General features: G+C 42.4%; 1 protein-coding gene across 18 annotated transcripts in view; it reads right to left on the bottom strand.

The window, feature by feature from the left end:
• Positions 1–3,397: 3,397 nt before the first annotated feature.
• The window catches only part of GMEB1 (glucocorticoid modulatory element binding protein 1), a 43,741-nt gene continuing 23,316 nt past the window's right edge, over positions 3,398–23,822 (bottom strand). For 7 of the 18 annotated variants that reach the window (XM_021095680.2, XM_021095685.2, XM_021095683.2 and 4 more), the window contains 5 exons: positions 22,814–22,971; positions 19,591–19,722; positions 16,940–17,077; positions 10,405–10,527; positions 3,398–6,741 (listed from right to left, as the gene is read on the bottom strand). In XM_021095680.2, the coding sequence (XP_020951339.1) occupies positions 6,041–6,741; positions 10,405–10,527; positions 16,940–17,077; positions 19,591–19,722; positions 22,814–22,971 (1,252 nt within the window). In that variant the 3' untranslated portion in view covers positions 3,398–6,040. Of the gene's footprint in view, positions 6,742–10,404; positions 10,528–16,939; positions 17,078–19,590; positions 20,753–21,228; positions 22,972–23,822 lie in introns of all 18 variants that reach the window. The other 11 variants (XM_084963579.1, XM_084963575.1, XM_084963578.1 and 8 more) reach the window with 6 other exon arrangements.

Below are 23,822 nucleotides of genomic sequence, written 5' to 3'. Positions count from 1 at the left end.
ATGTTCATCAAAAGACATGTACAAGAATGTTCAGCAGGAGTTCCCTTATGGCACAGTGGGTTAAGGATACAGCATTGTCACTGCAGCAGCTCAGGTTGCTGCTGTGATGCAGGTTTGATCCCTGGCCCAAGAACTTTACATGTTGCAGTTGCAACCAAAAAGTAAATTTAAAAAATAAGAATGTTTGAGACATTATTTATAATAGCCTCAAACTGGAAGCTACTCAAGTGCCCATCATTAGAATGGATCGGCTTAAGCACCATTAGTCTCCACAGCAATGTGAAGCAATCAACTACAAGTCTCACCACATTATGGGCAAATCTCACAGCATAATGTTGAGAGAAAAAAAACAGTCCCAAAAGAGTTTGAAAATAGGTAGAACTTAAGATATGGTGATAGAGAGCCAGATAGGGGTTACCCTGGCAGGGTGAGGTGCTGGTAGGTTTTTTTGTTTGTTTTTTCTTGATCTGAAAGCAGATTTCATGGGTGTGTTCAGTTTATCAAATTGTACAGTGATTTGTGCACTTTCCCGTATGCATTTATACTTCAATAAGTTATAACAAAATAAAACAAAAATGTGGGCTGAATCTTAAGGCTGAATCAGAGCTGTGTGGGTTTCCAGTTTGCTCTATAATACATAGGTTTCTTTAGAGAAAACAGCAGAGAAGTTTTTTTAAAAAAACCTTACACTTTGAAATGCAGGTAACACCCTCCACTCCTTCACCCACCCCCTCACCTTGGTGTGTGCTTTCCTTACAGAATCTCCTACAAAACCCAATGAGGAACATATATTCTCCTTCGGTCATTACGCAGCTTCGAATTTACCTTTATATGTAATGCAATACTAATGTCCACTCTTGTTCTCAAACTAGAAAAATCAACCCATATATACCATATCATAAGCCATAACCACCAGTAAAGGTACAGAAATGGAAACCATAGATGCAGGAGGGGAACCCAGAGGCAATTTCAAAGTAGAGCATGGCCTACTTTAGCTTGAGAGGCTCATAAGATATAACAGAAATTTCAGGTAATTGTGAAGAGGTAGTAGGAATCATACTGGGTTGAAATAATTTATCCAGGAAACAGGCATGTCTTAGCCTGGTCATGGACCATATAAGTAGAGAATCAACTGGGTGTAAAAGGTAAGTTTTAGAATCTGGGTATTCTAGGAGTTCCCATCATGGCACAGAGGAAAGGAATTTGACTAGTACCCATGAGGATATGAGTTCAATCCCTGGCCTTGCTCAGTGGGTCAGCGATCTGGCGTTGCCACGAGCTGTGGTGTAGTTTGTAGATGCGGCTTGGATTCCGAGTTGCTGTGGCTGTGGTGTAGGCTGGTAGCTGTAGCTCCAATTGGACCCCTAGCAACCGCCACATGCCACAGGTGCAGTCCTAAAAGGCAAAAACAAAAACAAACACACACACACATAACACACACAAACCCGGAAATGCTTCAATTCAGGTAATGGATGGAGATAAGAAGGCTGTTCTAGGTAGTGAAGACTGCAGTCTATGGAAATATGCTGAGGTTTGGGTCTTGGGGGTTCCTTGAGAAGAAATGATTGTCCCAAGAATTGATTTACTGACATAGCAGAAAGGTAGTTACTAACATGGCAGAATTTGGGAACTAAGTCACATTTAGTTCCCCACAGCAAGGGCTAAAGAAGTAGGAATAGGAGTTCCCGTGGTGGCGCAGTGGTTATCGAATCCGACTAGGAACCATGAGGTTGCGGGTTCGATCCCTGCCCTTGCTCAGTGGGTTAAAGATCCCGCGTTGCCGTGAGCTGTGGTGTAGGTCGCAGACGCGGCTCGGATCCTGCATTGCTATGGCTCTGGCGTAGGCTGGCGGCCACAGCTCCGATTAGACCCCTAGCCTGGGAACCTCCATGTGCTGCAGGAGCGGCCCAAGAAATGGCAAAAAGACAAAAAATAAAAAAAAATAAAATAAAATAAAAAGTAGGAATATGGTTAAGGATGTTCAAGGAATACAGAACCTTCTAGAGGAAATCAAATTGCATAGCTCAGGAGTAAGAAAGGCATTCCAGGATTGGAAAGGAAATCTAGAAATGACTCAATTAAGGCAATCTAAGAAGAGAAATTCCAGGGCGGAGTCCCAATCTAGCAGAATTGATGCCTTGGGATCCCTTGTTTAGTGCAACCACCTTGGTTGTTATTGTAGTATATTATAGACAACACAGGAATTTCCCAGGGAGGAGGTATCCAAGGTGTGAGGGATCTGTGATCAATTGTACTAGGTAAGTTGTCTGAAAACGCAGGGGCTAGGCTGGCTATGACCTTTTGTCTGGGGACCATTGTTCAAAGTAAAACACAACCTCATGCCTATTTTGAGAATTCAGCCTTTTTGTCCTTTTTCCCTCCTTGGTAATGGTGGGCCAGCTACAACTAAATGAACTAGTAGTTCCATATTTCAGGCTCGATTTTACTATCTTTATCATCAAATGTTACCATTATTTTCTACCATAGACTTATCTTTAATGTCTTTCATGAAATGGGATAAAATGCCACCACTAGAAGGTTTCTGTCAGAACACGTGACTGTATATTAATTTCCAAGGTATATGGATTAACTCTGGTCCTCCTTCCCTAATATGGACGGAAGAGTCAAAGCAACTTCACATAAAGTAGTTTTAAATCTTGACTATTCAAGTCTACTGTCCCTTTTTAAAAATTTTTTTATTTTTAACTTTGGAATGATAGGGAGATGTTTTTTGTTTTTTGTTTAGGGACGACAAATTGCAAAGAGGATGAGAACAAGACTGAGGTTAGACAGGGACAAGGCCAGCTCGAGACAGCTGAACAGTTGACTCTGAGACCTTTATGGAAACCACATGGCAGGAAGGTTTGAGGCATTTACCTTCTACCAGTTAAACTCAAGTCCTGCACTGGATGCATCTGATAGAAACAGAGAAGCTGAGGCAAGACTCAGCTTTTTCCAGTAGGGTGCTCTTGGGAGAGACTGCCCATGCTGATGACTCTGACTGGTTCTGGAGGCAGATGCAACAAGAGACTAAGGATTTTTTTTTTTTCCTACTTGTATAAATAAGCCCAACTATTTGAAAATGGAGTGCCAAAAAAAAAAAAAAAAAAAAAAGTAGCAAAAAATGGTCTCTCTGGAATCAGCTTAAGTGTACATTCTCCAGGAAGTACTCCCATATTTGTTGACTTCTGCCTCCAAGCTGGATTTGGTGCTTGATCCTTTGTTCTCTCTTCTCCCAGCCAATAGCTCTATTATTGCACTTACCCCAACATGATGATTTGTCTCAGTATCTCATTAGAGAAAGGCTTAACCTTTTTGTACCTTTAGTAGTCTGCTGAAACCTGTGGACCAATTCTCAGAACGATGTTTTTCAATTCATGAAATAAAATACATAGGATTACAAAGGAAATTGATTATATTGAAATACAGTTCCTAACCCCAGACACCCTCTGGAGAATGAATTCCTTGAGTGCATGGACAGAGTCTTCATCTCTATGCTGCCAGTGCCTAGCACAAAGCCTGGCACATAGATGGTACTTATAAATGTTTATTTAATGAATGAACAGAAAGATAGATGGCCACTGCCATCTCAGCCTGAGGAATGATTCATTGCAACTGCTTGTGCACATACCAGCGGCTTGCATGTGTCTCACCCTGTCTGAGATCATCTAGATTAGGGCTATAAGGGAACCCACACTCAACAACGGGTGCATAACAGCTAACAATAATGACAGGCTATTGGAAGACCAGGAACACAACAAAGCTCATGTATTTCCACCAGCTGGAATATTCAGATAGTGAAAGTAAACAGGCTCTTTCTTTAGGAGACGACCTCTTGACTTTGGAAGCATGATGCTCACACTGCTTTAAAATACTACTAACATCTCTGATGGAAGAAAGGAAGGAACCTGATCAAGTGTGTGTAGGTTTTCTGCAGAGCTCCTCCTCTGTCCTGAATTGAGCCTCTTGTCTCTGGGAAAGATAAGTGTCCCTAAAAACCACAATAGGGATGACGTGCCTTTCTAGGTTCAAGTAGCACTTTTAGCCCTAGGCAGAAATTTTGTTTTTGCTTATGTACCAACAAAAACCTAAAGAAGCAAGAAATAAAAGCCACTTCCCTCACTAAAGCTATATAATGGGCCAAAGGTTTGTTCTACGCTGACTGCTATGTCTATTAAATATTTTGAAAAGAAAAATAAAACCCCAGACAATTTTAAAGCTGAAAACCACAACTAAATGGGGTTCAGAAATCTCACCCTTAAGGCTTTTAAAATTGACCCTCCCAAGTTAGAGGGCTCCTCTAGCTATAAGCAGTTTTCACTTGCTTAACACGTTCCCAACATTTGTTGGAAGAAACATGGCTTTAGGAGGGTGTCTTTCTTTAAAAAAAAAAAAAAAGGAAACTACAGGTCAAAGTTTTGTTTTTAATTAAAAAAAAAAAAACCCTCCCACTCCTAAGGTGTGTGCTTTCTTTTTATGACCTATTTCTCTTTTAAATTGTTTGTAGTTTCTCTATATTTTTCCTAGTGCAATAAACAATGCAATCAAAGAAATAAAAACCAGGGTCCATTCTTGCCCCAAACACTGAAGATGGTCAAAGAGAAGGAATCATAGCACAGAAAATGGGCCCAGCTCTAAATATACAAAAACATTAAAAAAAAAAAAAAAGAAGAAGACGAGGAAGAAAATAAAGTAACCCCACCCCTAAAGACATTATTATTGACTTTCCTGGTACATTTCCTATAATATAATGTTTCAGACAACGCTTCTTTCCCAGGGAGTCCAGCTCACTCAGGAGGAGACATCTACTTGGTACCTCAGGATAAGCTGGGATGTTGAGTCTTCCCTGCCAAACCTAAGAGTTTTTAATGAGCTCATATCTCACAGAAACATCTGTGGTATAAATGATATAAATGAATCTAAAAGGGGATGAAGGCAGGCAGGCACCTGTCACCATTCTCTGAAACAGCCAAAAAGCTGAAGAGCATAGGATCCAGGAGACAGATGCCATTAACCATTGAGGGATGGAGGGAAGAACAAGAGGAAGCACCAAATGAGTGGCTGATTTTGGTTCCAAAGCCAAAAAAGGGCCCCACCAAAAAGGGCAGCTGGTCTGGATAAAGAACTCCTCTGCTCCTGAAGTCATGCAATAAAAATGATGGCCTTGGAGCCCCACCCCAGGATAGTCACAGTCCAAGAGCTAGAGCAGTTTATACCACATTACACAGTTTGCAAATGAATGGACTGATCCTAGTTTAGGAGGCTAAGTGCTTTGACAAAGTTGGGGGCAAGGTGAGCCTGAATCCAAAAGCAGAGCGTGACATCTCTGGATTTCTATTTCTGCCAAGCCACAGGGCCCTGATGCCACTTGCTCCATGGCAATGTACCCTTCCGCTTATCATTGGACTTGCCTCAAAATGGCCCCATTGTGGTAACCCTCAGAGTTATCAAGAGACATGAGTTACACTTCTGGAAATAAGATAATTTCCTTGTCCCATCCTGGCCAAAGTAATTCCCTTTTCAAGCTGCTGCTGGTATGCTACCTTCCCCAGCAAGCAGAATTCAACTTACTTTTGTTTCAGAGTTTTGCTTTGGCCTTTGAGGGCCCTTTCCAGGATACAAAATAAAGTATCCTTCTGCATCCACATGTAAGTGGGTTGCTTTTCAGTGTCAGATCTGTATTCCAGAGTTTGGTTAATGCATCTTTATGAGAATAAAACCACATGCATACACAGACAGACTAGCCTGGGAAGGCTTTCTGGATGGGATTACTAGTTATCTTGATGCCTCTCCTGAAAGAAATCACTCTCTTGGTATAAGAGGATTGGGACACTGAGTGACCTACTCTCAACTTCCAGAAGGGCAGCTTATTTTTGTCCATTCTCGATGAGGAGGTGGAAGGGACCCAACATGTTTAGTTAAACAACAAGATTTTGTTTTTTAAAAAAGGATCCTACGTGGAAATGAGTGGGACAATGATAAAAATAAACAAATAATTAAAATTCCAAACCAAAACATCTCCTGGCCCCAAAATCCCCAGTTAATCCTCTAAGACCACAATCTCCACATTGTGGACTTGATGCTGGTGTTCTTCCATCTCAGCCACAACTTTCTCCTCAGTCCTCAACTCTGTCTCCAAAATGACTGCTTTGCCCTCAGTGTCCTCAGCCTCTGGGTCTGGGGCTGGGTCAATCTCAATGATGGTCTGCCCATCCTCTGAGGTGCTTTCAACAGCCTGGATTGCCGAGGTCAGGCCCGACTCCATGGCCACCAGCTCCACAGGGCTCACCATGGTGGTCATGTTGCCCAGGGTACTCCCATCCTGCATGGCGGTGGAGCTCAGCAGCGCCAAGCTAGATGAAGGGTGGATGGTCACTGTGTCTGGTGAGCTGCTCTTGGCAGAGGAGACCACTGTGGCATAACGGAAGAGCTGAGGACCAGAAGGCAGTGTGTGGACAGTCACAGGACTGGAGCCCTGGCTGAGGGTGGCCACTGGAATATTGCTCATGGAAAATGACTGACCCACTGGGGTAATGGTAATGGGTGAGATGACTGTGAATTGAGGCTGCTGCACAGGAGGAGAAGGGCTCAGGACGGTGGTGGAGGCTGGCCGCTGGAGCCGGGGCCTTTTTGGAGGCTTAGGAGTGCTCACAGGCATCAGTACCACATTTTGAACTGTCTGGGATTTCAGCCTGTGATCCTGAGCTTGCTTCTTCTGCTCTTCCAACTGGCGTTCCAAGTCTATGGAAAAAAGACAGACTCTGTATAGAGAGAAGTATAAACTTGGGAACACTAAATTGGGAGTGAGGAGATCTGGGGTGTTGACCTGGTTTTGCTACTATGTAGCCTCAGGCAAGTAACTTCATTGTATTCAAGAAGAAACTAGACTGGATGATTTTTTTTTTTTTTTTTTTCTTTTTAGGACTGCACCTGCAGCATATGGAAGTTCCCAAGCCAGGGGTCAAATCGGAGCTGCAACTGCTGGGCACAGCCAAAGCCACAACAACGTGGGATCCAAGCTGCATCTGCAGGCTATACAACAGCTCACAGCAATGCCAGATCCTTAACCCACTGAGCAAGGGCAGGGATCGAACCTGCATCCTCATGGATACTAGTTGCTGAGCCGCAAAAGGAACTCCTTAGACTGGATGATCTTTAAAATCCTTCCAATAATTATATTTCATCATGTGATTATAGGGAGGGCAACAATTCAGAATCCTTTCATGCTATGATCCTACTATATCTCAACTCTAGGAGCTCCTGTGGCATTTTGTGACCTGTCACCAAAATGCAAACCAACGTATGCCATGCCTGGGTCCACATATGAAAATAATACCTGCACCAATTCCTTTGCAATTGCCATGGATCTACAATGGCCACTCTGAAAAACAGTGATTCCCAAACTGTTCTGCAAGGTAGAATCACTTGCTGGTCACCCAGATGGCTTTAGCCTACCATTAGCCCCCACGGAAGTCTAAGGAAAGTTACAGAGGAAGTCCATAAGAATTACAGACATGAAGCAAGTCTTACATTTCTAACACATTCATTTTAACAGAGATCCAGAGAGGTAAAGTGACTTACTTGAGGTTACAAAACATAGGCCAAAACGAATGTCTTCTGATGGCCGACTTATTTGCTTCTGCACCCAATACACCTATCACTATCACTCTCCCAAGAGTCCAAAGCAACCTTGATGACTGCTGCTGAGTCTGGTTCTACAACAGAACTTCTCAATTGCTTAATGACTGATAAACATCCAATAAATAAGTGGTTACACCTGTAAAGCACTTTTCTCCCTATGGAACACCAAGAGCAAGTCTACTCCTTGCTTGGAACAAAAGGAGTAGGTAGGGATAAAGAACAATTCCAAAAATTTTTTAAAAACTGCCTTTTAAAGTTAAGGAGTTCCCATCCTGGCACAGTAGTTAACGAATCTGACTAGGAACCATGAGGTTGCAGGTTCAAATACTATTTTTTCCATCTTTGGTAGAAATTAAAGAAATGTAGTAATTAAAGAAATGTGAACCTAAACAATATACCAATTAAATATGTAATTTTTTAAAAGTTAAATCAGGGTGTATTATAAAAAATAACACCCATTGCTAGCAAGCTCAAACTTGTGACATAAATTGGTAGGATCCTCTCGGAAATTTGATACAGACATAAGGGAGTTCCCTTGCGGCACAGTGGGTTAAGGCATCTGGTGTTGTCACTACAGCAGCTCAGATTGCTGCTGTGGCACAGGTTCAGTTTCCAGCCTCGGAACTTCCACATGCTGTGGACATGGCCAAAAAAAAAAAGAAAAAAAGAGGAAAAAAAAAAGGCATAAGAAAATTATATCCATACAAGATCACTGCAACAAAATAAGCTACTGAAGAAAAATTTGAAAATTTAAATTCAACCCTGGAAGAATGTCTAGGTAAAGAAAGTATTGTGTAGCAACTTGGAAAAATATTATATCATAGTGAAAAAAGCAGAAAACCACTACGGTTATAGCTAAAATAATATGGCAAGGAACCAGAAGCCTACATTTCTAACAAAAACTATCTTTCGGATGGTATAAAGTTTCAAGGTGGAAGATAGCACTGAACTATGAATAAAAAGTCAGGGTTTTGGAGTTCCCATCATGGCTCAGCGGAAACAAATCTGACTAGCATCCATGAGGATGCAGGTTACATCCCTGGTCTTGCTCAGTGAGTTAAGGACCTGGTGTTACTGTGAGCTGTGGTGTAGGTCGCAGACTCAGCTTGGATCCCGTGTTGCTGTGGCTGTGGCATGGGCCAGTGGCTATGGCTCTGATTCAACCCCTAGCCTGGGAACTTCCACATGCCAAGGGTGTAGCTCTAAAAAGACAAACGACTAAAAAAAAAAGAAGTCAGGGTTTTATTCTGGGCTTCACTGTCAAGGAATAATGTGGAACCAGGCAAATCATTTACCCTCTCTGTGCCTCTACTGGTTTATCTGTAAAATATGGATAACAGTCTATTATGTGCCTAGAAGGATCAAATTAAAAAGGGCATCCCTGGAGCTCTGGTCGTGGCTCAGCAGAAGCAAATCTGAGTAGTATCCACGAGGATGAAGATTCCACCCCTGGTCTTGATCAGTGGGTTAACAATCCAGCATTACCATGAGCTGTGGTGTAGGTCATAGACGTGGGTAGGATCCCACGTTGCTGTAGCTGTGGTGTAGGCCAGCAGCTACAGCTTCAATTCGACCCGTACCTTAGGAACATCCATATGCCGTGGGTGCAGCCCTAAAAAGACCAAAAAAAAAAAAAAAAAAAAAAAAAAAGAAAAGTAAAAGGGCATCCATAAGAATACTTGGTAAGCTGAATTTAAAATACAAACTGGATATAAAAATAAGTTTAGGAGTTCCCGTCATGGCTCAATGGTTAACGAATCTGACTAGGAACCATGAGATTGTGGGTTTGATCCCTGGCCTTGCTCAGTGGGTTAAGGATCTGGTGTTGCCATGAGCTATGGTGTAAGCCGGCAGTTGCAGATCCAATTTGACCCCTAGCCTGGGAACTTCCATGTGCTGTGGGTGCGGCCCTAAACAAACAAACAAAACCTAGCTTGGAGACCTGCACAAAGTTAGCACTCATTAAAAAGAGTTAAATTAGGCAGTTCCCTGGTGGTCTAGTGGTTATGACAAAGCAGTTTCACCACTACAGGCCCAGGTCAATCCCTGGTCTGGGAACTGAGATCCCACATCAAACTGCTACAAATCAAGGACAAAAATTTAAATAAACAAATAAATAAATAAAGAGTTGGAGTTCCAGTCGTGGCTCAGTGGTTAACGAATCCGACTAGGAACCATGAGGTTGAGGGTTTGATCCTGGGCCTCACTCAGTGGGTTAAGGATCTGGTGTTGCCATCAGTTGTGGTATAGGTAGCAGATGTGGCTCAGATCCCACGTTGCTGTGGCTCTGGCGTAGGCCAGTGGCTACAGCTGTGTCTAGACCCCTAGCCTGGGAACCTCCATATGCTGCGGGTGTGGCCCTAGAAAAAAGAGAAAAAAAGAAGACAAAAAAAAAAAGTTAAATTATCCTTGTGTGGAGTTCCCCTGTGGCTCAGTGGGTTAAGGATCTGGTTTTGTCACCACTGTGGCTCTGGTTACAGCTATAGCACAGGTTCCACCCCTAGACCTGGAACTTCCGCATGCCATGGGTGTGGCCAAAAAGAAAAATTATCCATGTGCATATCCAGGAACGTAGCTTGAATCCTGTGTTGCTGTGGCTGTAGCGTAGGCTGGCAGCTACAGATCCAATATGACTCCTAGTCTGGGAACTTCCATATGTCATGGGTATGGCCCTACAAAAAAGAAAAGAAAAAGAAAAGGAAATGCCAAGTCTCAAGGATGTTAGTATAATATTACCTAAGGCCAGAGAGAAGTTACACATACCTGTCAGAGTATAGAGAAACTGCTCTTCTCCCTGCTCTACTTGGTTCCTTCTGTTGTCTAAAACCTTCTTGACCGTGTCCATTAGGCCAAATGTATGTGCTACATTGTTGAGAACAGCAGCATCTATTTAAAACAAAAGACAAGTCTGTCAAGTTAAAACAGAAATGTTCCACCAACTTTCTATTGTGCCGTTTATATATATTTAAAAATCCAGAAATTAGACACTAATTGAATTTTCAAAAAATTTTAAGATTCATCACATATGTAACTTTTTTTTTGTCTTTTGAGGGCCGGACCCACAGTATATGGAGGTTCCCAGGCTAGGGGTCTAATCAGTACTGTAGCTACGGGCCTACACCATAGCCACAGCAATGCAGGATCCGAGGCGCGTCTTTGACCTACACCACAGCTCATGGCAAAACCATATCCTTAACCCACTGGTTGAGGCCAGGGATCAAACCTGCAACCTCATGGTTCCTAGTTGGATTCATTTCCACTGCACAGGATGGGAACTCCATATGTAACTTATTTTTATTTAATTGTTATGTCTTTATATATCTTTCCACATAAATAAACTCAAAAGGAGTTCCCACTGTGGCACAATGGTGTCCTGGGAGTGCTGGAATGCAGGTTTGATCTTCGGCCTAGAACAGTGGGTTGGGGATCTGGTATTGACATGGCTGGGGCTTGGGTTGCAACTGTGGCTCAGATTTCATCCGTGGCCGGGAAACTCCATATGCTGTGGGGGTCTGTGTGAGGAGGAACAAAAGAAACAAAAGAAAAATGTGGGGTAAAAAATTAGGAGTTTGGGATTAACATATACAAAGTACTACATATAATCACCAAGGACCTACTGTATAGCATAGGGAACTCTGCTTAGTGTTCTATAACAACCTATGTAGAAAAGAATCTGAGAAAGAAAAGGTATATGTATATCTATACCTGAATCAGTTTATGGTATACCTCAAACTAACATAAATTGTAAAACAAGTATACTCCAATATAAAATTTAAAAAAAAAATTTTTTTTTTGGTCTTTTTGCCATTTCTTGGGCCACTCCTGTGGTACTTGGAGGTTCCCAGGCTAGGGGTCCAATTGGAGCTGTAGCTGCCAGCCTACACCAGAGCCACAGCAACGCGGGATCCGAGCCACATCTGCGACCTACACCACAGCTCACGGCAATGCCGGATCCTCAACCCACTGAGCAAGGCCAGAGATCAAACCTGCAACCTCATGGTTCCCAGTCGGATTCGTTAACCACTGCGCCATGACGGGAACTCCTAAAAATTGTTTTAAAGGAAAAAATCTTGCATCTGGTTATAGGTTCTGACTTGGTTTAGGAAACATGATCATGTACTTTTTGAACCTCAGGGTTTTTTTGTCTTTTGTTTTTGCTTTTTAGGGCCGAACCCATGGCATATGGAAGTTCCCAGGCCAGGGGTCCAATCGGAGCTACAGCTGCCGGCCTACACCACAGCCATATCAATGCAGGATCCGAGCTGTGTCTGTGACCTACATCACAGCTCACGGCAATGTCGAATCCCCTACTCACTGAGCAAGGCCAGGGATTGAACTCACAACCTAAAGGATACTAGTGGGATTTGTTTCTGCTGTGCCACGAAGGGAACTCCTCGAAGCTCAGTTTTGATGTTTCCTATCTGTGTGAGCTGGGGTAAATCATTTCACCCCTGTTTTTCTCATTTGAAACAGCTGGGACTAATAATACTTATTCTGTAAAACAGATATAAAGATTAGAAATACCATATTTTAAGTACCAAACATGGGAACTGACGGGGAATTTTATTATTAATAGTATTATCTTTGTTTTCCAAAACAAAAATTTTTACATCAATTTTTTTTTTTTTTTTTTTTTTTTTTTTGCTTTTTAGGGCCACACCCAAGGCATATGGAGGTTCCTATGCTAGGGGTCTAATCGGAGTTACAGCTTCTGGCCTAAGCTGCAGCCACAGCAATGTAGGATCCGAGCCAGGTCTGTGACCTATACAACAGCTCAAGGCAACGCTGGATCCTTAACCCACTGAGCAAGGCCAATGACTAAACCCACATTCTAATGGACAATATGTGGGGTTCTTAACTCTCTGAGTCACAGCAGGAACCCCAGTTCCATGGTTTTATGTATCATGGACATGCTAAGAACTCCCACATGCACACCTCCAGCCCTGACCTCCTTCTTGCATTACAGATTCATACTTCTGTTGCGCTGAGTGAAGGCCTCATAAGCATCTTAATAAGTCAAAAATCAATTCTGATTTCCTCTTCCAGTGGTCTCATCTCAGGAAATGGTATGACCACTCAAAGGTCAGACCAAAAACATATGAGTTACGCTGGATTTCCTTCTTTTCACCCTACATCCAATTCTTCAACAAGACTTGTCCATTCCACATTGAAAATATATCCCCAACATGATCACCTCTTCCTAGGTCTACCACTACCCTTTCTAATCCACACTACCATCATCTCTTGCCTGGGCTAATTCCTTCAAGCCTCCCAACCGGTCTTCTTTTTTTTGTCCATGGCATGTGGAAGTGCCCAGGCCAGGGATTGAACCCAGACCACGGCAGTGACAACACTGGATCCTTAAACTGCAAGGCCACCAAGGAACTGCCTAAATGGTCTTCTTGTTTCTACTCTTGCCCCATATAATCTATTCTCCCCACAGCAACCAAAGTGATCTTTTTGTTGTTGTTGTCTTTTTTTGTTAGGGCTACACCTGAGACATATGGAAGTTCCTAAGCTAGGGATTGAATTGGAGCTGCAGCTGCCAGCCTATACCACAGCCATTCTGGATCCGAGCAGCATCTATGAGCTATGCTGCAGCTTGTGGCAATACAGGATTGTAAACTCACCGAAGGAGGCCAGTGATCAAACCCATATCCTCATGGGTACTAGTCGGGTTCTTAACCCACTGAGCCACAATGGGAACTCCCACAGTGATCTTTTAAAATTATAAATAAAATTATAAATAAATCTGGGAGTTCCCATCATGGCTCAGCAGTCAAGGAATCCAACTAGGAATGATGAGGTTGCAGGTTCCATCCCTGGCCTCACTTAGTGGGTTAAGGATCTGGTATTGCCGTGAGCTGCGGTGTAGGTCAAAGATGTGGCTCGGATCTGGCGTTGCTATCGCTGTGGCATAGGCCAGCGGCTACAGCTCCGATTGGACCCCTAGCCTGGAAACCTCCATATGCCATGGGAGTGGCCCTATAAAAGGCAAAAAGACAAAATATATAAATAAATAAATAAAAATTTTAAAATAAAATTAAAATTAAAAAATAAAATTATAAACAAATCTGATCACTTCACTTTCCTCAAAATCACTATGATGGCTTACCATCATCTTAAAACTCAAAGTTCTGGAGCTCCCGTCGTGGCGCAGTGGTTAACGAATCCGACTAGGAACCTTGAGGTTGCGGGTTCGGTCCCTGCCCTTGCTCAGTGGGTTAATGATCCGGCGTTGCCGTGAGCTGTGCTGTAGGTTGCAGACACGGCTCGGATCGTGCGTTGCTGTGGCTCTGGCATAGGCTGGCGGCTACAGCTCCGATTTGACCCCTAGCCTGGGAACCTCCATATGCCGAAAAAAAAAAAAAAAAAAACCCTCAAAGTTCTGACCAAAGCTTCTCTAAACTGTCCCCTCTGTTCCTTCCCAACCTCATCACCTATCATTCTCTCCATTCTACTCCACTGCAGCCACATCAGCACTTCTGTAATCCTTTTAACCCACCAGGCTCATCGCCACCTCAAAATCTTCTTTCCCTCTGCCTGGAATGTCCCTTCTTCCAGCTTGTCACATGGCTAGCTCCTTCAGTTCAGGTCTCTTCTCAAATGCCATCTCCTTAGAGAGGGCTTCCTTGACACCCTGTCTAAAATAGTCCTCTCTAGGCCCAACGCAGTGGGTTAAAGGATCTGGTGTAGGTCACAACTGCAGCTTGGATCTGATCCCTGGCCCAAGAACTCCATATGCTACAGGGAGGCCAAAATTAATAAATAAACAAAATTAAAATAAAAATAAGTCGGAGTTCCTGTTGTGGCTTAGTGGAAACGATTCTGACTTGTAACCACGAGGTTTTGGGTTTGATCCCTGGCCTTGCTCAGCAGGTTAAGGATCCAGCATTGCCATGAGCTGTGGTGTAGGTCGAAGATGCAGCTCGGATCCCAAATTGCCATGGCTATGGTGTAGGCCAGCGGCTGTAGCTCCAATTCGACCCCTAGTCTGGGAAACTCCATATGCTGCAGGTGCAGCTCTAAAAAGCAAAAAAACAGAAAACAAAAAGAAACCCCTCCAAGCATGTAAAAATATATTTTGCTATAAGGTTTAAGTGTATTTACATATGGTATGAATTAAAAACAGGTAATAAGATGTAACTAACATTGCACAACATTGTAAATTAACTATACTTTAATAAAAAAATTTTTAAAAAGGCATAACTAACAAATCTAAGTAAGGAAGTTCCCTTGTGATGCAGCAGGTTAAGGGTGCAGCCTAAAAAACCCCACAGACTTAAATCCAAGTAAGGACTCACTAAACACACAAGTTTATGAGAACTCATCATGACCCTTTTTGTATCAGATAATTAGAACATCCTTTTTCATTGTGCAGAACAAGCATCCTGTAAGAATTCAGAACTACTGTGTGCCTATAAGTGCACACAATAGTTCTAGAAGCCTTAAACTAACAGAATATGAAACTGTGTAAAACCAGGTGGATTTCTCCAACTTTCAGACTCTTTATAAACATCTATTTGTATCTATATCTATATTGAGAGAGATTGCTTTCTGGCACCATTTACAAAGGCAAAAATTACCACTGGAAAAAAGCAATGACAGACCTGAGTTCAAAACCTAGTTATGGGAGTTCCCGTTGTGGCTCAGTGGTTAATGAATCCGACTAGGAACCATAAGGTTGCAGGTTCGATCCCTGGCCTCGTTCAGTGGGTTAAGGATCCAGTGTTGCCGTAAGCTGTGGTGTAGGTTGCAGACGCAGCTCAGATCCTGCGTTGCTGTGGCTCTGGAGAAGGCCAGCGGCTACAGCTCCGGTTAGACCCCTAGCCTGGGAATCTCCATATGCTGCGGGAGCAGCCCTAAAAAGACAAAAAACAAACAAACAAAAAATCCTAGTTATGTTAAAAATAGAACTATCATGTATGATACAGCAACCCCACTCCTGTATATATCTGGAAAAAATGAAAACCCTAATTTGAAAAGATATAAGCAGTCCAATGTTCACTGCAGCATAATTTACAACAGCCAAGATACGGAAGCAATTAAGTGTTCATCAGCAGAAAAGGATAGAGAAGGTGTGATAAATATATACAATGGAATATTAGCCATAAAAAAGAATGAAATATTGCCATTTGCAGAAACATGGATGGACTTAGAGAATATTATACTAAGTGAAGCAAGTCAGACAAAGGTAAGTATTATTTAATATCACTTACATGTGGAATCTAAAAAATAATACAAATAAATCTATATATAAAACAGAAACAGATTCACAGATGTAGAAAATAAACTTATGGTACCAAAGGTGATGGTGGGGAAGGGATAATTAGGAGTATGGAATTAACTGATACAAACTACTATATGTAGGAGTTCCTGTCATGGCACAGTGGAGATGAATCCAACTAGGAACCTTTCTTTTTCTTTTGTCTTTTCTAAGGCCGCCCCGAGGCATATGGAGGTTCCCAGGCTAGGGGTCTAATCAGAGCTGTAGCCCCCGGCCTACGCAACAGTCACAGCAACTCGGGATCCAAGCTGCATCTGTGACCTACACCACAGCTCACGGCAACGCTGGATCCTTAACCCACTGAGCAAGGCCAGGGATCAAACCCGGAACCTCATGGTTCCTAGTCGGATTTGTTAACCACTGAGCCATGACGGGAACTCCACCAACTAGGAACCTTGAGGTTGTGGGTTGGATCCCTGGCCTCGCTCAGCAGGTTGGGAATCTGGCGTTGCCTTGAGCTGTGGTGTAGGTCGCAGACGTGGCTGGGATCTGGCATTGCCGTGGCTCTGGCATAGGCCTGCAGCAAAAGCTCAAATCAGACCCCTAGCCTGGGAACCACCACATGCCACGGGTGCAGCCCTAAAAAGACAAAAAGACAAAAATAAAAAATAAATAAATTAAAAAAATAATAAACTACTATATGTAAAATACATAAGCAACAAGAATTTACTATATGGCACAGGGAACTATATTCAATATCTTGTAATAATCTATGATGGAAAATAATCTGAAAAAAAAATGTGACTGAAACACTTTGCTGTACACCTAAAACTAACACAGTATTGTTAAGTCAACTATACCTAAATTTAAAAAAATGATATATCACAATTCAAACAAACAAAAAACCCTAGTTATAAACTTTGGATAGTAAATTTTGTGAGCCTTAGTTTCCTAATCTGTAAACTGAGGATAATAATACCTACACCTCAGTGTTCCATGAAGTTAACAGGATCTGCCTATAGTTACTAGTGTTTAATAAATGACCGCTGTTTTTAGGATTAGTGTGTTTACCTGTGACCTGGAAGGGAGCCTGGATAAGCCGCTGCTGAACTCCCCTGAGTAGCTCCTCTATTTCCTTCTGTATATTGCAGACAACCTCTTCCATCAGTCCTACGTCAGCAATTCCTTTCCAGAACATCAAAGTGTCCTCTGGAAAAAGAAGGATAAGACAGAGGGTAAACAAGGGCTGCTACATGTACTTAGGCATATCGTTACAATGTTAAATTCAAAATTATTTCAATTTGAAATGACTTCTTCTTGGGTTATTTCTGGGAAAAGAAAAGAAGCTTTTGGAACATTAGCTGCCTTCCTGAGATGGCACCTAATTATGTGGACTCTTCAGCAAAATAGGGACTTGTGACAACTGCGTCAATTTGTGATGGCTCTGGCTACAGGAAACCCTATCTTCATCAATAAAAATATTAAATAAATACTAAAATATTATTTATTTAAATAGCTCAATTTAAAATTAAATAATATATAATGTTAAAAAGCTAAATAGGGGAGTTGCATTGTGCTCAGCAGGTTAAGAACCCAACTAAAGAGTTCCCATTGGAGTTCCTATTGTGGCACAGTGGAAATGAATCCGACTAGTATCCATGAAGATGTGGGTTCAATCCCTGGCCTCACTCAGTGGGTTAAGGATCTAGTGTTGCTGTAAGCTGTGGTATAGGCCAGCAGCTACAGCTCCGATTTGACTGCTAGCCAGGGAACTTTCATATGCCACAGGTGAGGCCCTAAAAAAGCCAAAAAAAAAAAAAAAAAAAAACCAAAAAAACCTGACTAGTATCCATGAGGATGTGGGTTCAACCCTGGCCTTGCTCAGTGGATTAGATGATCCAGCGTAGGTTACAGATTTGGCTTGGATCTGGCATTGCCATGTTTGTGGCATATCTCGGCAGCTGTGTTATGGCGTAGGCTGGCAGCTACAGCTCCAATTAGATCCCTAGCCCAGGAATTTTCATATGCTGCAGGTGCAGCCCTAAAAAAAAAAAGAAAGAAAAGAAAAATTAAATAGGAGTTCCCTTGTGACACAGTGAGGTAAGGATCTGGCATTGTCACTGAAGTGGTTAAGGTTGCTGCTATGGTCCAGATTCAATCATTGCCTGGTAACTTCTACATACTAGGGGTGTAGCCAAAAACTAATAAAAAGTAAAATAGGATTTCCTATTGGGGCTCATTGGGTTAAGGACCTGGCGTTACTTGTAAGCTGTGTCATAGGTCTCACAGACGTGGCTCAGATCGAGTGTTACCACGGCTGTGGAGTAGGCTTCAGGGGCAGCTCCGATTCAACCCCTGGCCCAGGAACTTCCATATGCTGTAGGTATGGCTATAAAAAAAAAAAAAATATATATATATATATATATATATATACACACACACATATATATAGAAATAAAAATAAAAGTTAAATAATAAAGAAATGAAATGAAATTAAAGATATATTACCTCGGGTCATATACTTAAAAAGCAAAACAAAACAGTTGAGTAGGTGGGGTTATAAGCTCCCTGAGGATAGAGGCTACGTCTTTTCATCTATCTAGATTGAGCAACAGTGTCAGCTAAAAAAAGGCAGCAATAAATATTTAAGTGAATTAATGAATGGAGGATGATGTGAAGTTTCTCCTCTCCCCTCTAGGTTAATCATTACTAATCACCATCCTCTACAACACCTGCTACCTAAGTTTTTCTTCTAACATCTTGCAGCTTGGTTTTCTAAGAAATGTGCCAAAGTTGGAGTCAGTATAACAGGATAAAAAACATGGACTCCACAATTATACTTCAAAGAAACTTAAAAAAGAAAAAAAAGGAGTTCCTGTCGCGGCGCAGTGGTTAACGAATCCAACTAGGAACCATGAGGTTGCGGGTTCAGTCCCTGCCCTTGCTCAGTGGGTTAACGATCCGGCGTTGCCGTGAGCTGTGGTGTAGGTTGCAGACACGGCTCGGATCCCTCGTTGCTGTGGCTCTGGTGTAGGCCAGTGGCTACAGCTCCGATTCGACCCCTAGCCTGGGAACCTCCATATGTCGTGGGAGCGGCCCAAAGAAATAGCAAAAAGACAAAAAAAAAAAAAAAAAAAAAAAAAAAAAAAGACGTGAACTCCAGAGTTAAATAGCTGAAATTCAATTTGCTCTGACACTAGTTATGTGACTGGTTTTAGACAAGTTGCTAAACCTTTCTGAATCTCATTTATTTCTTCATACAATCTGATGTTGCAGGGCTATTGCATGGATTAAAATAAAATATTTGTAGCTATAATTAGTATTAAAATGCATAAGAAAAACCAGCACAGGAGTTCCCGTCATGGCTCAGTGGTTAACGAATCTGACTAGGAACCATGAGGTTGCGGGTTTGATCCCTGGCCTTGCCCAGTGGGTTAAGGATCCGGCATTGCCGTGAGCTGTGGCGTAGGTTGCAGATGCAGCTCGGATCTGGCAATGCTGTGGCTCTGGCACAGGCCAGTGGCTACAACTCCAATTCGACCCCTAGCCTGGGAACCTCCATATGTCGAGGGAGCGGCACAAGAAAATGGCAAAAAGACCAAAAAAAAAAGAAGAGAGAGAGAAAAACCAGCACGAGCAATGAAGAGGGCTTCTGTGTCCACAATCATAATGATGATAAAAGTCACAAACCCTGCAAGATATCTGAGCCCCACAGAAAGTACCTGAAATTTCCTCGGAGTCTTTCTTCACGCCTTCCTCTGTGGCCATGGTGACAGCAGCAGTGAGAGCAGAGTTCCATTCCAGCCCAGCCTCTTCCATGCTCTCTTCTGAGATAGCAATCTGTGTGATGCTACCTAAAAGCAGTCATTTAAAGGTAAGACCAGTGAATTTTATGAAAAAGTCATAGCTATCTTCTATCTCATACAGCCAAAGAGGTCCTGATATTTTAATTCTCTGGCCTTTTGTCTGCAGGTCCCTATATTGAAAACTAGAATCTTAAGTAAGCAGGGATGAATATGGAATTTTCCAAAGAAAATCTTCCCTGCAAAAGTAAATGCTTTCTTCTGACTTTGAATAGCAGATGAGAGATAACTTCACAAATGAAAGATACAGTCACACAACAGCAATCTGCTTTCTGAGCAGTTATGGTTTTGAAAGAGATGGAAGGTGGGCATGATTGCCAGGCTGCCAGACTCAGACTTAGTGAGGATGAGGAGGACTTGAAATAATTTAAAAGAAAATTATAGGGAGCTCCTGCTGTGGCACAGCAGGGTTAAGGATCCGGTGTTGTCTCTATGGCAGAACAGGTTCAATTCCCAGCCCAGTGTAGTGGGTTAAGGATCCAGTATTGCCATAGCTATGGCATAGGTTGCAGCTGCAGCTTAGATTCGATCCCTGGCCTGGGAAATTCCATATGTTACAGGTTCAGCCAAGAAAGAAAGAAAGAGAGAGGAAAGAAAGAAAGGAAGGAAGACAGAGAGAGAGAGAGAAAGAAGGAAAGAAGGAAAGAAAGAAAGAAAGAAAATCATGGGAGTTCTCTGGTGGCACAGTGGGTTAAGGATCCAGCATTGTCCCTGCTATGGCACAGGTTCAATCCCTAGCCCCAGGACTTCTACATGCCATGGGCATAGCCAAATAAAAAATAAATTAAAAAATTTTTTTAAAAACAGAAAAAGAGGAGTTCCCGTCGTGGCGCAGTGGTTAACGAATCCGACTAGGAACCATGAGGTTGCGGGTTCGGTCCCTGCCCTTGCTCAGTGGGTTAACGATCCGGCGTTGCCGTGAGCTGTGGTGTAGGTTGCAGATGCGGCTCGGATCCCGAGTTGCTGTGGCTCTGGCATAGGCCAGTGGCTATAGCTCCAATTTGACCCCTAGCCTGGGAACCTCCATATGCCACGGGAGCGGCCCAAAGAAATAGCAAAAAAGACAAAAAAAAAAAAAAAAAAAAGAAAAAGAAAAAGAAAATTATGGTGCTTAGTCAAGAGCCCTACTACAAGCATGTTTGATACTAACCATCTAGCATACATGAAATTACGATAACTTATTTATCAGGCTATGTAAGAGAAAGTGAGAAATGAGACCAAAAAAATGAGGTAAGAAATCCATAATAGCAGATTCATGGAGGAAAAAATCTTTTGCAATCAATTATATATTAAGATTTTGGAGTTCCCATTGTGGCTCAGCAGTAGTGAACCTGACTAGTATCCATGAGGATGCGGGTTCAATCTCTGGCCCAGCTCAGTGGGTTAAGGATCTGGCATTGCCATGAGCTGCAGTGTAGGTTGCAGACATTGCTGAGCTCTTGTGTTGCTATGGCTGTGGTGTAGGCTGGCAGCTACAGCTCAGATTTGCCCCCTAGCCTGGGAATTTCCATATGCTGCAGGTGTTGCCCTAAAAAGACAAAAAAAAAAAAATTATATTAAGATTTTAAACAAAAAGAACTAAGAAAAATCAAACTGATCAGACAGAAATATAAACAAGTATGGACTCTCCACGCTGGAGTGTATCAATAATCAAGCAAGTCAGTCATATCAATATGGACAATCAAGTAAAGAAATTTTGGTCAAATTAAAAAGGAAGTAGATAACCTCTCAGCATCTTTCACTTTTTAAGTGAAAGTGTCACATGACCAAAAATTGCTAGATATTTTATACTTTCTTGAAAGGAACTTAGGTTTCAAGAGATTTGGCTTCTACTCACCCAGCAGTTACTCACAGAACATTAGGGCTGACCAAAAGAAACCTTGAGAGGTCATTTGCAAAGCACAGTACTTCCCTTACATCCTTTAGTGTTCTTGTGTCTCTGTCAAGCATATTTATAAGTCTCCTGGAAGTAGTTTAGACATGTTCTAAGAATCTTAGCTGTGCTAACTCTCTAGCAGGACTGAGTCCTTAGTAGAAATCTCACATGGCTACACCTTTCTTAGAGAGAGCCCTAGTCCCAAACTCAACAATACTGAAGTTAAGTGTGCTCCCAGCCTATCTCATTTGTGAGGAAGCCTCAGCTTGGTTATCTGGATCCCTTCCAGATAGAGCTCTTTGATCCTTAGAGCAAAATGTCCATAGTCCAGCCAATGATATGTCTTTGATACATCTCAGTTCAACAGCTGAAAACGATTCACCTTTCTAATCCACCTTCCTGCCTTGACCATTAGCAGTAGAGCAAAAGGTTTTCAAAACAATCTAACTTCTAAGATATGCCAAGTGACACCCAAGTGAAACCATTAAATAAACATTATATGGGAGTTCCTGTCATGGCACAGCGGAAACGAATCTGACTAGGAACCATGAGGTTGCAGGTTTGATCCTTGGCCTTGCCCAGTGGGTTAAGGATCTGGCATTGCCGTGAGCTGTGGTGTAGGTCCTAGATGCGGCTTGGACCTGGTATGGCTGTGGCTGTGGTGTAGGCCGGCAGCTGTAGCGCCGATTAAACCTCTAGCCTGGGAGTCTCAATATGCCACAGGTGCAGCCCTAAAAAGCAAAATAAAAAAAAAAAAAAATTTGAATCACCTTTCTAATGTTTACCATGCATTATAATAAACAAGTAAGGGAGTTCCTGTTGTGGCTGACTAGTATCCATGAGGACACAGGTTAGATCCCTGGCCTCATTCAGTGGCTTAAGGATCTGGTGTTGCTGTAAGCTGTAGTATAGGTCTGAGGCTTAATTCACCTCCTAGCCTGAGAACTTCCATATGCTGTGGGTGTGGCCCTAAAAAGACAAAAAAAAAAAAAAAAAAAAAAAGAAGAAGAAGAAACAAGGAAGGAGATATGGCCAACATTTGGGAGAGAACAAAGATCTGTTTCTAAAGCATGGACTCCCACCCAAGATTACCATACCTTATATCAATGCTCAGGAGAACTGAAATTAAGAAACACAAAGGAGAAATGAGAGGCAATGTGCTACTGAAAAACACAGTGGGTTTTCAGGTGGTTTCCTACCCCCTACCATCGGCCGAAGTGGGTGTCTGCACCACACTTGTCTGCTGTCCTGGCACTGGGGCTCTTGCACTGCTGATCAGAAGATCAAATTTGGTGCTTCTGCAGGTATTGGAGCAAACCTTGTCATGTTGGTAAAAATCAATCTGTCCGGAGTCCATCATTTTCCTATGCAAAGAGACAAAAAGTACCAGTTTAGCCTGCACTTCATCTAGAGGGGAAAAAATAAGAGACAAAGTTGCTGAGACTATTCTGTAGATTAGTGAAACCTAATAGTATTAAAAGTTATTGGGGAGTTCCCGTCGTGGTGCAGCGGTTAACGAATCCGACTAGGAACCATGAGGTTGCGGGTTCGGGCCCTGCCCTTGCTCAGTGGGTTAACGATCCGGCGTTGCCATGAGCTGTGGTGTAGGTTGCAGACACGGCTCGGATCCTGCGTTGCTGTGGCTCTGGCGTAGGCCAGTGGCTACAGCTCTGATTAGACCCCTAGCCTGGGAACCTCCATATGCCACAGGAGTGGCCCCCAAAAATAGCAAAAAGACCAAAAAAAAAAAAAAAAAGTTATTGGGTTGGGAGTTTCCACTGTAGCTCAATGGGATCCTCAGCATCTTTGCAGTGCTGGGAAAAAGGTTTGATCCTTTAACAATGCGTTAAAGGATCTGGCATTGCCACAGCTACAATGTGGCAACTCTGTAGGTTGCAACTCTGACTCGAATCTGATCCCTGACCCGGGAACTCCACATGCTGCGGGGCAGCCAAAAAAGAATGAAAAAAGTCAATAGGTTGTAAAAATTCTAATTAGGGCTATAAAATTTTCATCGGTTCTGCCCACATTTACAAGTACTCCTTTTTCTTCCCTAGTCTACTCATTACGAGTATTCTCTTTTATTTCCCATTATCACTAAGCTTTATATATATTTAGCTATCCTGACGATAGCTGATTTCCCCATAGAATCTCATTGAAATCAAACTCAAAGAAGGAAAAGACTAATTCATATCTCAGCACAACTGAGAAATGC

This window comes from Sus scrofa, chromosome 6, assembly GCF_054392235.1.
Source record: "Sus scrofa isolate SSC_HxYL_T2T_F1_AM1 chromosome 6, Sscrofa_HxYL_maternal_Yorkshire_Landrace_v2.0, whole genome shotgun sequence".
Classification (NCBI taxonomy): domain Eukaryota; kingdom Metazoa; phylum Chordata; class Mammalia; order Artiodactyla; family Suidae; genus Sus; species Sus scrofa.
The sequence above is the reverse complement of the archived record's forward strand: the minus strand, read 5'-3'. Positions and strand labels throughout refer to the sequence as shown.